This window comes from Phodopus roborovskii, unplaced genomic scaffold, assembly GCF_943737965.1.
Source record: "Phodopus roborovskii unplaced genomic scaffold, PHOROB, whole genome shotgun sequence".
Taxonomy (NCBI): domain Eukaryota; kingdom Metazoa; phylum Chordata; class Mammalia; order Rodentia; family Cricetidae; genus Phodopus; species Phodopus roborovskii.
Window position 1 is genome coordinate 17966088 of NW_026126588.1, and position 13978 is coordinate 17980065.

A 13978-nucleotide genomic window follows, 5' to 3' on the forward strand; every position below is an offset into this window, starting at 1 on the left:
AGGCCAGAGGCTCTAATGCTACCCTTGCTCTTAGGGTCAGGAACTGTTCTAGGACAGCTGTAGCCTTCTCTCTGGGCCCACAGCTTCTGCCCCTGGCAGCTGTGAAACACCCTTTGCCTATGGGTCTTGCCACGTCACCTTGGGCGTTCCCCGGGGTCTGCATACTCCGCAGTGGTGGTTGTGGAGCTCCCCACGTGCCCTGTGTCCACAGGCCTCTCTGCCTTTTCCACTCGCTGCTCTCCTGCTTTGGCCCCTGGGGGTAGGCATGTACTTGGCCTCTTGACCTACTTTGCTGCCCTGCCAGTGACTCTCCGTTTGTCCTTTGAGCCGCAAGCTTCAGTTGCCCGGCATCCACGCTGCCCCAATCCTCATGAGCCCCCAGGAGAATCCCTTGACTCGAAAGGGGCTTATCTTGTCATTTCCTCCTCAGCATTCTTTGTGTGTGTGTGTGTGTGTGTTTTCCCCAAGGATGGTAGGAAATTCCATTATACTTACCTTGGTTTTGCTAGTGATCTTAGGAAACGTATGTAGGATATACTGTTGAGTGCCACAAATTTGTATTTCACACTCCCAAAGTAAGTAGCAGTGGTTCCCGTCCACTTGAGTGACGGTCGCTAGCTTCTGCTTTGTAATGGGTCCGCACATAGTCCCTGTACATTTGGTGGCTGCTAGGTAATACAGTTCTTGCAATACGGTTCTCCCCAACCTGCAGGTGTTCCAGAAAGAAGAGATTGAACCTTTGCAGGCGAAGCAGCAAGACGTGAACTGGTTAGGCCAAGGCCTCATTCAGAGCGCAGCTGCAAACACGTGCACTCAGGGGTTGGAGCGCGACCTGGACGATGTCAATGCCCGGTGGAAAACTCTCAACAAGAAGGTAACGGCCCGGCCCCTTCAACTCCTCAGTAAAGGTCCGCTGTCAACTGTGATGCCTAGTGGGCGTATTTGTACTGGTACCCACACTTGCCCAAGCATGCTTGTCCTCTCCATGTTGCTCTGCATGTGGCCCCTAACAGTAGGCGGGGAGTAGGGATGATTAAAGTCCATGGGCTGAGACGGGACTCGTCTCAACTTCCACAGAGACTTGTGCGCAGACCGAGCAGGTGTGACCGTGGCAGCCATGGTGGGCGGCCCTGGGTTGAAAGAACGAGCAAGCCCCTCATGCCGCGGGAGCCCCTCATGCCGCGGGAGCCCCTCATGCCGTGGGAGCCCCTTTGCCCCTGTGACTCCCAGACTTGGGGGGGGCTGCAGCTCCCTGTTGCATTAAACTTCTCCTGGGGAGATGCACGTGAACAGCCATTCATCACCCCGATGGGCACTCACAAGAGACCCACGTGGAATGTCACGGGGGTCCACCATTTTGAGACCAGTGGGTACGCTGAATTTTTACAGGGTACAGTGAGGGGTTACGCACTAGAGCACGGGTGACCCCCCTCACCCCTAAGTAGCTAAGTCACCACAAAGACCGGCCCCATCGTGGGTGGCGTTAACCTTTCATTCCCCTACAGTTTAACATCACCCAAGATCACTTGGAGATGGAGCAATAGTGGGAATCCCAGCGTAGGGTCTCCAGACCTCCCCAGGGAGTGCCAGAGGCTCCGTTGTATTGTTTTTTGCTCTGCTTGCCATGGCTACAGAGGCAAAGTCCAACAATGGCATCTTGTTGTGGACAGAGGGGAGGGCACGGTAGGGCACACAGACACGCACAGGAATACACACAACAAAGAAAAGAAACGGCTGGGAGATGGTAGGGAAAGTGCCTGCCTGAGTCGGGAACCTCAGCGCCCACCTAAAGGCAGGGGACACCGGCCTGTGACCCAGCACTGGGGGGTGGGGACAAGTGGAATCCTGACCCATCCTGTCTAAATGACAAGCTGTCTGTTCCGTGAGACAGGGTCTCAAGAGTGGAGGTGGGAAGTAATAGAAGACACACAAAGTCCATCTCTGGCCTTTATACTCACAGGGAGAGGGAGGGCAGGGAAATGTGGCCAAGTTAGGAAGGAACTGTGAGAAGTAGCTGCAGTGGGCAGACTTCTTTCTTTCTTTCCGATGAAACAAGTAAACACATAGAATCAACTGGAACTTTGCAGGTGGCTCAGCGAGCAGCCCAGCTCCAGGAGGCCCTGCTCCACTGTGGGAGGTTCCAGGATGCGCTGGAGTCCCTGCTTAGCTGGATGGCGGACACTGAGGAACTCGTGGCCAATCAGAAGCCCCCGTCAGCAGAGTTCAAAGTGGTGAAGGCCCAGATACAAGAGCAAAAGGTATATTAGTGATGTTTCCATATGACAGCCGTATGATGGACAGAAAGCACCGTGTACAGTGCTGGGTTCGGTCAGACACAAAGCATTTGATGACTTTTCCAGTGGTTTAGCAGCTCGATTGGAAATGACACGGGAAAAAGACATAGCACGTGATGTATTAGTAAGGTTTCTCCTGTATAACTTTTAAAATGGGGAGTAGACTGATTTTTTTGAAATCTAGTTAATCATTACATAGAAAAGTTCTAATTACAAAGTGTGTGGAAGTGTGTGTGAGGTATGCGGCTGAGTGCATGAATCGAGGGGCTAGAGAAGGACGCTGGGTGTCGTCCGTCCCCCCGTCTGTCCCCCGTCTGTCCCCCCGTCCGTCCCCCCGTCCGTGTCCCCTCCCCCTCGTCCCTCACCTTGTTTCCTCTAGACAGGGTCTCTCGGTGAGCCTGACTGGCTGACCAGCATGGGATTCTTTAAATCTGTCTGTCTGTCTCCACCCACCCACCAACTGGGGAATGTTAGGTTTGCAAGCATATGAGTTCCTGTGTGGGTTGTTATGTGGGTCCTGAGCAAGCATGTATACCTACTGAGCCATCTCCACGACCCCTTTAATCGTTATTTATCTTCCTAGCCCTGGTTTAATGTAGGTAGCAGGCATAATAATAATAATAATAATAATAATAATAATAATAATATGCATATTCTCTCTGTGTGTTTGTGTGTGTTGTGTGTGTGTGTGTGTGTGTGTGTGTGTGCGTGTGTGTGTGTGTGTGTGTTGCTCAGAATTGGACCTAGGACTTCTGCCATGCTAGGAAAATGCCTTACCACCTGGGCTATTATATTGTATATTTCAAAATACCGATACATAACACAAATTATAAGCAGAGGAAGGGTTAATTAGTTTTATTAAATCATCCTACAGTATATACATGTATCAAAACATTGCATCGTAACCCATAAGTACATGCACTATTTGATAAGCTAAATGTTTTAAGGAAACGTTTACATTGGCCTTGGATTTTTAGCGCTGTACTGCTTCCTTTAATTCTGCATTCCATGTCAGACCTGGAAAGACTCCCTGAAAACTCCAGCCAGTTAGGAAGCCGTATGAGAAATGAAGCCGGGCCTTATGGCTCGGGCCTGTAACATTAGCCACTTGGCAGGTAGAGGTAGGAGGATCACAAACTCTTGCCCTGCAGGAACGTAGCTTGGTGAGCAACTCACTGAGGGTCTGTATGGAAACCAAAAGTGTACAAGCAGCTCGGGAATACGATGTAATCAGAGTACAGTTGCCTGGGTTGCAGGAGGGTCCAGCTCAGGCTCCAGTAGAAAAAGAAGGATGAAGGAGACAGACACACTGGGAATCCCATTGTATCTGTGTGGTTTTTAACTACGTAACTGCTACCATTGACTAATTTAAGTTATTCCCCCAGGGTTAGTTAATGATGCTTAGTCAATAAAACCCATTTGTTTGACTCGGTCTGTTTAATTGCCAAAGGTTTTGCTATTTCAGTTTACCAGAAGTAACCTAGTTGGGCTGGCAGTATGGATCAGTGGGTAAAGGAGGGCTTGCCACCAAGCCGGACAACCTGAAGTCCTGGAAATCCACAGGGAGACAATAGAGAACTAACTCCCACAAGTTTGTCTTCTTGCCCCTACAAGTGCACGCGTGCGCTCGCACACATGATGTGTGTGTGTGTGTGTGTGTGTGTGTGTATTTTTTTTTCAAGTATCCTGTTAGTTCTACCTAAACCACGCACTTCACATTGTTTCCCCCATGTCCTGAGCTGTGTCAGGAACATGTGTGATCCTCTCCCCTTGGAGGCATGTGTTCCCTTTAATGCCCTTCTTGGCTGTCTCAACCTCAGAGTATTCGTCTAGCATGTTACTCCTGGGTTTAACATGAATTTTTACTCTTTGCTGTCTGTCTCTCAGGACCAGAGGAAAGAAGGAAGCAGAGACCTATCTGGTTGAGCTCCTACGCCTCTTTGCTGGAGCGCAGTGCTTATATACAAGGTTGCTTAGGAATGATTTGTTTTGATTAGTTAGGGCAAGGTGACCCTGACTATGGCCTTCAATTTAGGTTTAAATTGAATTTCCTTTTAACTGCTAAGTCCTGAAATCTTAATCTTTTTGGCAGCTCTCAAGATCCCCACTCCCCCTCAGTGTACCCCACACTCCCTTCTTTTGAGTGTCTGAGAGCTCTGTTCAGGTTTTCATCCTCGATTGGGTTTTGAAATGCTGCTTCTGCCCTGTGGGAGTTAGGCGCCTCCCACGAAGCCTTCTGACTTGTGGGCTTGACCTGATCGTAATGTGCTTGCCTATAATGCATTGTGTCATGTTGGAAGGCCTTTTGAAAACATCTGTGACTTATGGAAACCTTTCATTTTGACAGAGCTGATAATGGTTGGTTACTTAGGGCATTCCTGTTTCATTAAAGTAAGGGGGATGTCATACTTTTCCCGTGGTTCAGTCTGCTTATCCTATGAGAAGATTACAGTGCCCTTATCAGTGAGAGTTGTCTATTGGGAAAGCCACACCTCAGTGCCTGGCACTGTGGTAGCAACCAAGGCTTTTCTCTTGGCTTTTTTTTTTTTTTTTCCTCTCTCTCTAATGACATTTATTTGTTTATGTGGCCAGCATGTGCCGCAGCATGCATGTGGAGGTCAGAGGAAAACTTGTAGGAGTTGATTCTCCCCTCCCACCATGTGGGTCCCAGGGATCAAACGCAGGGCTCAGTGACAAGCCCTCTTGACCTGCTGAACCATCTCACTGGCCCCAAATGGATTATTCTCAAAGCCCCACTTTTCATATTTTTTCACCTATATCCATACAAAGTATGTCTTCCTTGGCGAAAGTGCACGAGATACATAAGATATGCAAACCTTTATAATTATTAAAGCATTCTCTGCCTCTTGAAGTAATTGAATGTTTTCTATGAAGCTTCTGCAGAGACTGCTGGAAGACCGGAAGTCCACTGTGGAGGTGATCAAACGAGAAGGAGAGAAAATCGCTGCCTCGGCAGAGCCTGCCGACAAAGTAAAGCTGTCCAGGCAGCTGAGCCTCTTGGACAGTAGATGGGAGGCACTTCTTATCAGAGCCGAAGCAAGGTTTGTAGCCCTCCCCGTGGACTCGGGGCTGTGGGTTGGGCCGCACTTCCCTTTAAGTCCATATTCTCCACCTTTGTATATTCATCGTGTATACAAGGTTGCTGTGGTGCCCGTCTTCTCGTTCCTCTGATGTCACGCGGCCACCAGCTACATCCCTGCTCACTAAGAAAGCATTTCCTTTGAGGGTAGTGCAATCATTTGCGCATCGAATGGTCACTCTCTCCCTACCCTGAGTCAGGCACAGGTAGATGCATTTTGGGTTATGAGGCCAGACAGATCACCTCTGCCCTCCCCCCCCCCTCAGGTAGGCACAGACTTATAGACGCATGGCCGTTGAGAAACGATGACAAGTGTGATGCTTTAAAGTAAAAATGCATGGTAAGATGGAATCATGTAATAGAAAGAACTTTGGAGCCCAGGAAGTGACGGCCATATTTTAAGGAGGGGTTAGTTAAGAAGGAAGCAGCGTGCGGTGCTCTCCCTCCATGAAGACGGGAGAGCTAGAATGTGGCTGTCCTGGGCCTGGCTCACAACTCTTATTACAGAGTCACAACCAGTGCTGACCCCCTGTCTGCAATGATGCTTTAAACTGACTGGGGGTCGCTACAAGAAAGGGGTGACCGGGTTGGCAGCAAAATAACTGTAGTGCACAAACTCCTGCTTCTTCAGAACGGAAAGGAAGGGTGAGGCTTTGAAGAGTTTGTGTGCTAATAGTTGGTGGTATAATAGCATGGAGCCGGGTATGGTGGCCCACACCTTTTATCTGAAGGCACAGGCAGGTGGGGTTCTGTGTATTGTAGGCCACCGGGAACTGCATAGCATCCCAGGCCAGCCAAGGATATAATGAGATAATCCTTCTCAGCTTCATAGGAAGTTCGTCTCCCAGATCGTATTATTCCTGCAAAAGTCAACATGTCAGGAAGATAGGACAGCAGCCAGATCTCCACAGAGGACTGGCAGCTCGGCTGGCGAGGAAAATGGCAGCAGGGATAGAATGGGGACCTGGGTGCTCCTCCACAGCCCTGCGTTTCTGAAATAAATCCGAGGGACTCTGTTCTTGACAAAGTATTAACTGTTGCTTTTGACAAGCACAGTTGCTCCTGTATTTTTCTAGTAGCAGTCATAATTCTTGAAGCTTTAAAATCGGTCCACTCCTGACCGTCTTGTTACAAACAGCTTCAGTGGCTACCGCTTCTATTTAAATTCATATCCAGTGTGCCAGGCATACAGCGTGTCTTAAGTAGTGTTTCCTGCCGTTGTTATTATTGCTACGGCCTTTAAACATCCTTAGAGTTGGCGTGCGTGTCCTCGGGGAAGGTGGCTATCACCCTTTATCACGTTCAGGTACTTGATATCTTGTTTAACCTTATTTATTCAGAGACATTTTAACATGGCCTTCACATATCTGAGTTTTAAAGCTTAGCCCTTGTTGATCTCTTTAAAACCTCGGGGTTTAGAATACAATGGGAGGCCCATGAGTGGAAATGTCCGGCGATGATTTTACACATTCTCCCTCCTAACTGACCTTTGTCTCGGCAAATGATTAGGAACCGCCAGTTGGAAGGTATCTCGGCTGTAGCTCAGGAGTTTCATGAGACCTTGGAACCACTGAACGAGTGGCTCACGACCATAGAGAAGAAACTGGCAAACTCTGAACCCGTAGGAACCCAGGCGCCGAAACTGGAGGAGCAGATTGCTCAGCACAAAGTAAGATGTGTGGTGTGTCAGTGAGGCTGGGTTTTTCATTTGTTCAATGGTTTGTGTGTCATGCATTTGTTATTTCGTGCATAATTGCAAAGCTAAGTCCATTTTTAAATCATCCCTTGGTTCTGTTTATGTTTTTCATTTGTCCATTCCTTTTTGTTTTGTTTTGTTTTCCTTTCTTGAACTTTGTTTAGGCTTTAGAAGATGACATCATCAGTCACAATAAACACTTACACCAGGCTGTTAGCATCGGCCAGTCCTTAAAGGTCTTGAGCTCCAGGGATGATAGAGATATGGTACAGAGTAAACTAGACTTGTCTCAAGCGTGGTACTTTGAGATTCAAGAGAAAAGTCACAGCAGGTCTGAGCTCCTCCAGCAGGCCTTGAGCAATGCTAAGATTTTTGGGGAAGACGAAGTTGGGCTGATGAACTGGCTGAGTGAAGTGCATGGCAAACTGAGCAAGCTGTCAGTCCAGGACCACAGCACCGAGGCTCTATGGAAACAGCAGTCTGAACTTCGGGTATCTTCATTTATTTCTCTCATCTGTTCTTTTTTTTTGTTTGTTTGTTTCGGTTATTAATTTATTCATTTTTTTTAGTTTTATATTATTTCGTGTCCATTACGATCGTTATACTCAACAGCAGACTTTCTCTTGTATGTACAGGATGCTTTTAATGACAAGCTATTGGATTCATCCATTTAGCTGCCTTTTTTGGTGTGATTACTGTTATACTCAGGGACCCGTAATAAATCTGTACTTCCATGCCCCTACTGAGGCATTTCTATAAGGTCCTCCGTGTGTCCTAAAAGGGGAGTGCTGTGAATTATGGGTTATGGAACACGGGTGGATGGGAAACGGACATTTAAAAGTGGGAGGAGTTTCTGCAGACCTGTCCATAGAGCCCAGTGAAAGTTCTCTGGGGTTAGTGAGTGCTGTTGCTGATTTAAATTTGGCTTTCCCCTCCTTCCATACAAACGGTACCTGCCGTCTTTAGGCTCTACAAGAAGACATCCTCCTCAGGAAACAGAATGTAGACCAGGCACTGCTGAACGGCTTAGAGCTGCTCAAACAAACCACAGGTGAGACGTCTCTGGCCCGGGCTGTCCAGAGCTACCACTCTGTAGTGCTGGCAGGGTATTCCAAGGGCTGGGGGAGAGGGAACAAAACATTCTCTAATTTTTGAGGCAGCTCTAAGACCTCATCCTGCAGAATGCTTTGAAGGTCAGTCAAGAGGGCTTTCTATGTGATCTCACTGTTTTTCCCATGATCTCACTTGTGTTCTTAGTGGACGCTGTGTGTATTACTCATAACATAAAGCGCTTGGCATAGGAGCTGGTCAGAGAAGCCTGCACTGGAGCTATATTAGTCTTCCACCATTGGACGACTGGTGAATACATGGGCTCAGACTGTTGGTGGTTGTTGTTTTGTCTTGTTTTAAGGCAGATTGCTCTGTAGTGATGCTTGTTAGGGTAGTCCGAGGGTTTAATTTCCCCAAGCTTGAGCCCACTAAGAAAACAGACGCACGGCTTAATACCTATTTGAGAGGCTTTTGAGCAACTCAGAGGAGTGAAGTTATTTTAGCAATTCTTTGGCCTATAGGAAAGTCCTTATCTATTTCAGCAATGTGTCTGCGAACGCACGCATGGTGCAGCTGTCACTCACTCATTGTGGCTAAAGACATTCGATGAAGTGTCTAGAGCTTAGGGCATAATCTGTGCCTGTCTGCAGAGGAAGTAGAGGCAGATAAAGATTCCCGGAAGTGTGAAAGTGAGCAATGATGAGCAAGCACAGGGAGGTTAAATATCCTGCCTGACGTAACCCCGTTTCTAAGCCATGATATCAGTGAGCTGAGGACGGCCAGTTTTAGCTCTCACTCTTTGATGACAGAAAGCTTTGCAAGGTAAACCAAACATGGCACATAACCCAAGTGTCTGCTTTCTACTTTCTACTTTCAGCGATAATATCATGGCTAGCAATCCTAGGGAAGAAGTAAGCGAATCTTTTGGGTCAGATTATCTTGAGAGAAAAAGAAAAAGTCTCCTCTCTGCCCAAAAACATACCATGAGTAGTGTCAGAAGAAACTCTGTGCCCTCGCTTTTTACCCCTCTATAAGAAGTGATATGTCTTTTGAAATTTTAGGTGATGAAGTTTTGATAATTCAAGACAAGTTGGAAGCCATTAAAGCAAGGTACAAAGACATCACCAAACTGAGCGGCGATGTAGCGAAGACTCTGGCACAGGCTCTGCAGCTCGCCAGCCAGCTTCAGTCCATTCACAAGGAGCTGTGCAACTGGCTGGACAGGGTGGAGGTGGAGTTACTGTCCTACGAGACTCAGGCCCTGAAGGGAGAACCCTCAAGCCAAGTCCACGAGAGACAGAAAGTATGCAACTGCGTATCTCGGAGGCATTTGTTACCCAGGAGGGGTGGATCTGTGAGGGTTAGGTTATAGCTGTCTTGGTGGGTGGGGCCTGGCGGAAACAGGCAGTAAGGGTGACTGACTATTCAGGCTGGGAGTGTTGCTCACTTTAAGAGTCGTGTGACTGGGAACACAGTTTCCTGCCCAAAGGTAGAATAATGAAGAAGGAAAAATAGAAAAAGAGGATGATCATTGTTTCAGAGATTTGTAAAACATTTCTGTCAGAGATGGGTAGCACGGTGGGTTTTCTGACAACATCACATAAATACACTGCCTTTCCCAGCATTCCTTTCGGATCCCATTGGGGGCAGGGGGACCTACCTGGTGGGGCTGCAGTGGCTCAACACCAGCATGTCCTCTCTGCAGGCCATGTTCCACTGGAGTGCAACAGCTTTCTCGTCTTTCACTTACATGGTAACTTGTTTGGGTTTGTGTTTCCAAGCTGCAAATATTTATTTTCCGCTTCAAAGACGGCAGTCTTGCCATGTCAACAAATGAACTGCTCTCTCCAAACTCCTCTGGAAACACTTTCAGTTTTTACAAAATAGCTATAAATAATGGACGTTTATTTAGCTCACATGGAACTAGCCAGGCCAAGTGTGCAGCTTTGTCAGCCAGCAAAGGACCCCCAAGAACAGAAGGAGAGCCTGCCCAAATGTTTGTTCATCTCCCCCCCCCAACCTCCCCTCCAAACCCCCGGTGTGTGTCTGTGTGTCTTCAAGGAGCTGAAAAAGGAAGTCAAGAGCAACAAAGCCTTACTGGACTCTCTTAACGAAGTGAGCGGCGCGCTGTTGGAGCTTGTGCCCTGGAGGGCGAGGGAAGGACTGGAGAAAATGGTGGCCGAGGACAACGAGCGCTACCGGTTGGTGAGCGACACCATCACCCAGAAAGTGGAAGAGATCGATGCTGCCATTCTGCGGTCTCAGCAGGTAAGACCATCTTGTGGTCTTGGCAACAGACGTTCTCCAACAGCCCAGGGTCTCTGCCCGAACAGACATGTGCACTACTGCATCTCCGTTCTGATCGCTGTGCTTCGGAAATGAGCTACAGGGATTTTAATAGAATTTGACTGGGCTACATCTGAGCACTAGGGCACCGCCAATCTGCATATCGCTAACAACCATCTGCCCCCATGACGTCACGGACGGACAGCACCCTGCCGCACACAGGATAGCCCTGCTTCCCAAACAGAATGCTTTACCTACGTATGTGTGTGTTGCTCATGCTAGTGTTATGCCTAGACTAAGCCTGATGTACCTGTGAGTAAATAGTTTGAATTAGTGTATAGGTCAGTATTAACTGTCCCCTGGCATACCGAGATAGCAAAGAGAAAGTCCTTTGTTTTTTTAAAGGAAAACAGTTTTCTTCTTGACATAGAGTCTTTTCCACAGATGACTAAAAGGGAGGGGGGGGGGTAATGATAGTTTCTGACCTGTCTGTGGCTTCACACAGTTTCTCATCCAAAGTTTTAGAGAATTCTGCTGTTGGCCCCAGCCCTGTGGAAAGTGGTGGGAAGTCAGTTGAGAATAGAGGTTTATTGTGCATAGTTCAAACTATGTTGAAACCGTTGTGGCTATTTACATTCAGTCATCAGGTCTGGGTTGGTTTTGTAGGAGGCCTCAAGCTGGAGATGTGTGACTAACCTCTTTAATCGCGCCAGGCAAGAGCGAGACACAAAACGCACTGTGGGAGAGAGTCTCTGAAGTCGGTTTTCTGACACTGAGGAACAAGCCTGTAGGTTCTAAAGCTTCACACTCTGCCCTCACTTTATTTTAATAGTCCAGGTCACAAAGGCTGACGGAAAGCCACGGTAGCAAGGCCCTGCCTAGGAAACTTCTGTGAGGGGCACTCATGCCTGAGGAATGTGTTTGCCGCCTGGCTTACAGTCTGCAGGAATTTGTACGCCTCATTGTTGTAGGAAAGTGGGAATATTTATTTGTGAACTTTATTCAGCTATTTTAAAATGCTGACTTTTTTGTTTTCATTAAAATTTATTTGAACATCTCAGGGCTGGCACCAAAGCCTTCCCTGAGTAACAAGACAAATATTTTGCCCTTTGGGAGCACACTTTGCTTAAGCAGTTGACCGTGTTAGGTTAGTTGAGTGACATGAAGCAAATCCGGGCTGAATTACAGGTTGAGTTCATATTGGTATATTGGTTAGCATGCATTGAAGCTTGCTCAGTCACTAACTACAGATCAGTGATAGTCAAAAAAAAAAAAAAAAGTTTGCAAGTGTTTCCCAAAGATTTCTTAAAACGCCATTGTTCTTAAACTGAAAGTTTAAAATATCCATCCTTAAAGAAAACAGTATTGGCCAGGCGTGGTAGCATAGACCTTTAATCCCAGCACTCCAGAGGCAGAGGCAGATAAATATTCCTAGTTTTTATATAGATTTAAACTTTGCTTTCCTCCGCCTGCATCCACTCTCAGTGAGGCAGAAGCATCCTGGGGTGCTGCCAGGGAAGGTAAAACCTGGGTTCCTGTGGCCTCTAGGGTTCGTCTCATTTTTTGTTGGGTGGGGCTGGTCTTCCCAGCTCTGCACAGTGAGGGAGCCCATGGGGGTCTAACACGGAGTGACGAGGAGAACTCCGTCCCTGATAGGTCTGCTGTGATGCCAGTAGAGAGTAGAAGTGTCTCGCTGCTGCCTGACCAGGTGAATCCAGACTCCACACTGGACCCCTTTGCCCCGGAGGAAGGAACTTAGTGTTTAGTCAGTGGGAATAAGACGTTGGCTCCTGCTTACCGTCACCCTGAAAGGGTCACTGGGAATACTGTCAACGGGCCCGAGGGTGAGGACCCAGGCTCCTTATACTCTTTCCCTTGGCATGAGTAAGCAGGGCTTCCATTCATTCTGTGGCTTTTTGATTGGCTTGGAGTGAGGACTGTCACTTTCCTGACCTGCTAGGCTGCCCTGCCTCTTCCTGCGTCCTTTGGCTAGCGAGAACGGGACTGTCTTCCCTACATCTGTGTGCATTACAGATGGTTGTGAGCCACCGTGTGGTTGCTGGGAATTGAACTCAGGACCTCTAGCAGAGCAACTGGTGTGCTCTTAACCTCTGTATCCATTGGTGTGATGGGTTCCTTGTTTGTCCTGTACTTAGTCTTGGATAGGTGAGGCGCAAAGAAATAGCACCCTTGGCGTGTTTATCCTCAGGACCCCAGGAGCATTCTGTGCATGTGAGTTGTGCCAGGGGTTTCAGTTTGTCTTACCTTGGAACGAGGAAAGTTGGTCTGTTCCGTTTTCCCGTGTGTCTACATTGTGTTAATGTGGAATCTACAGTAGAATTGTTTTCTAGCCCCTCCCTTCCCTTTTCTTACATAATTACCCTCCTCTACTCCCACTTTGGTTTCCAGCTTCTCTTGCAAAGTGGGACTTTGAGGCAATACTGGATTTGACACGTTGCAGTCTCCATTTCCCATTAGTTCTTCCAGCCCAAGCTTATGCTTACCATTTATCGTTGGCGGCGATAGTATCACTCGCCGGCCTTTGGATCCCTGCTTGGTTCAGAATGGCAGTGGGAGTCTGTCGGATGCAAGACACTGAAAGTGTTTGTGCCCTTCGACAACACAAAGGGACAAAAGCAAAATATGGGGAATATTCATCATAAACCAAAAAGCAGGGTATGGAAGTGTCCCTGCAGTATTTTGTAAGTCTGACCTTCCCAGTTTCTTGGCTGGGGTGGGGGAAAGTCACTAAATTACCAACAGTAGTAACTCTGGGTATCAATTTTCTTCTGTTTATTTTTCTCTGCTTTAAATTTTTTTTTTCTGACATGCCTATGAATTCATGCTATGATGAGGAAAATAAAGTAAAACATTTAGGAATGATCTTGTACGTGTTTAAAGTCCAGTATTAAATAAGACATTTACAGGTCAGGCATGAATTGTCTGAGTGTGTTCTCATACCCAAAAAACACCTTTTTGCACACACATTTATATATACGTAAACACACACAGTAAAGAAGTGAGGACATTGCGTTCTTTTATCGGGAGCTGGGTCTCTTGATGGCACAGTGTCACCTGCCCACCTGAGAGCTGAAGTCACTGGGAAAAGTCGTTTAAAATGGTATGGGATTGTCAGCTTTTACAGCAGTTATGGTTGGATGGCTGCTGCGACACCTGGACAGAAGGCCACGGAGCCAGCCATCCTTGCATCCCTACTGTGCCTGTTACCGTACAGCAGTGCGTAAGGGTGTGTGGGCAGGGTTCTTCCTGTCACTGGGCCACTCATGATTTACTGTAGCTATGAAAGGGGAAACTGAGAGTCTCCAATTAGGAAAGGGAGTATTTAGAAGCAATGTAAATAGGTGATTTTTCTGGCACCACTCACAGGAACTTGCTGACCTCATTATTATCTTCTGTTTAGTTTGAACACGCGGCAGATGCTGAGCTATCCTGGATTACTGAAACACAGAAGAAGTTAATGTCTCTGGGTGACATCCGGCTTGAGCAAGACCAGACCTCTGCTCAGCTGCAGGTTCAAAAGGTGAAGAAACA

The 13978-nt window shown here is 47.5% G+C and overlaps 1 protein-coding gene across 4 annotated transcripts in view; it reads left to right on the plus strand.

Annotated features, from left to right (window-relative positions):
* The window catches only part of Dst (dystonin), a 348777-nt gene that overhangs the window by 285007 nt on the left and 49792 nt on the right, over positions 1-13978 (plus strand). For 3 of the 4 annotated variants that reach the window (XM_051204361.1, XM_051204358.1, XM_051204359.1), the window contains 9 exons: positions 713-874; positions 2088-2258; positions 5190-5356; positions 6904-7063; positions 7255-7581; positions 8057-8141; positions 9202-9443; positions 10202-10408; positions 13848-13967. In XM_051204361.1, coding sequence (XP_051060318.1) covers positions 713-874; positions 2088-2258; positions 5190-5356; positions 6904-7063; positions 7255-7581; positions 8057-8141; positions 9202-9443; positions 10202-10408; positions 13848-13967 — 1641 coding nt within the window. The remainder of the gene's footprint in view (positions 1-712; positions 875-2087; positions 2259-5189; positions 5357-6903; positions 7064-7254; positions 7582-8056; positions 8142-9201; positions 9444-10201; positions 10409-13847; positions 13968-13978) is intronic. The other variant, XM_051204360.1, reaches the window with a different exon arrangement.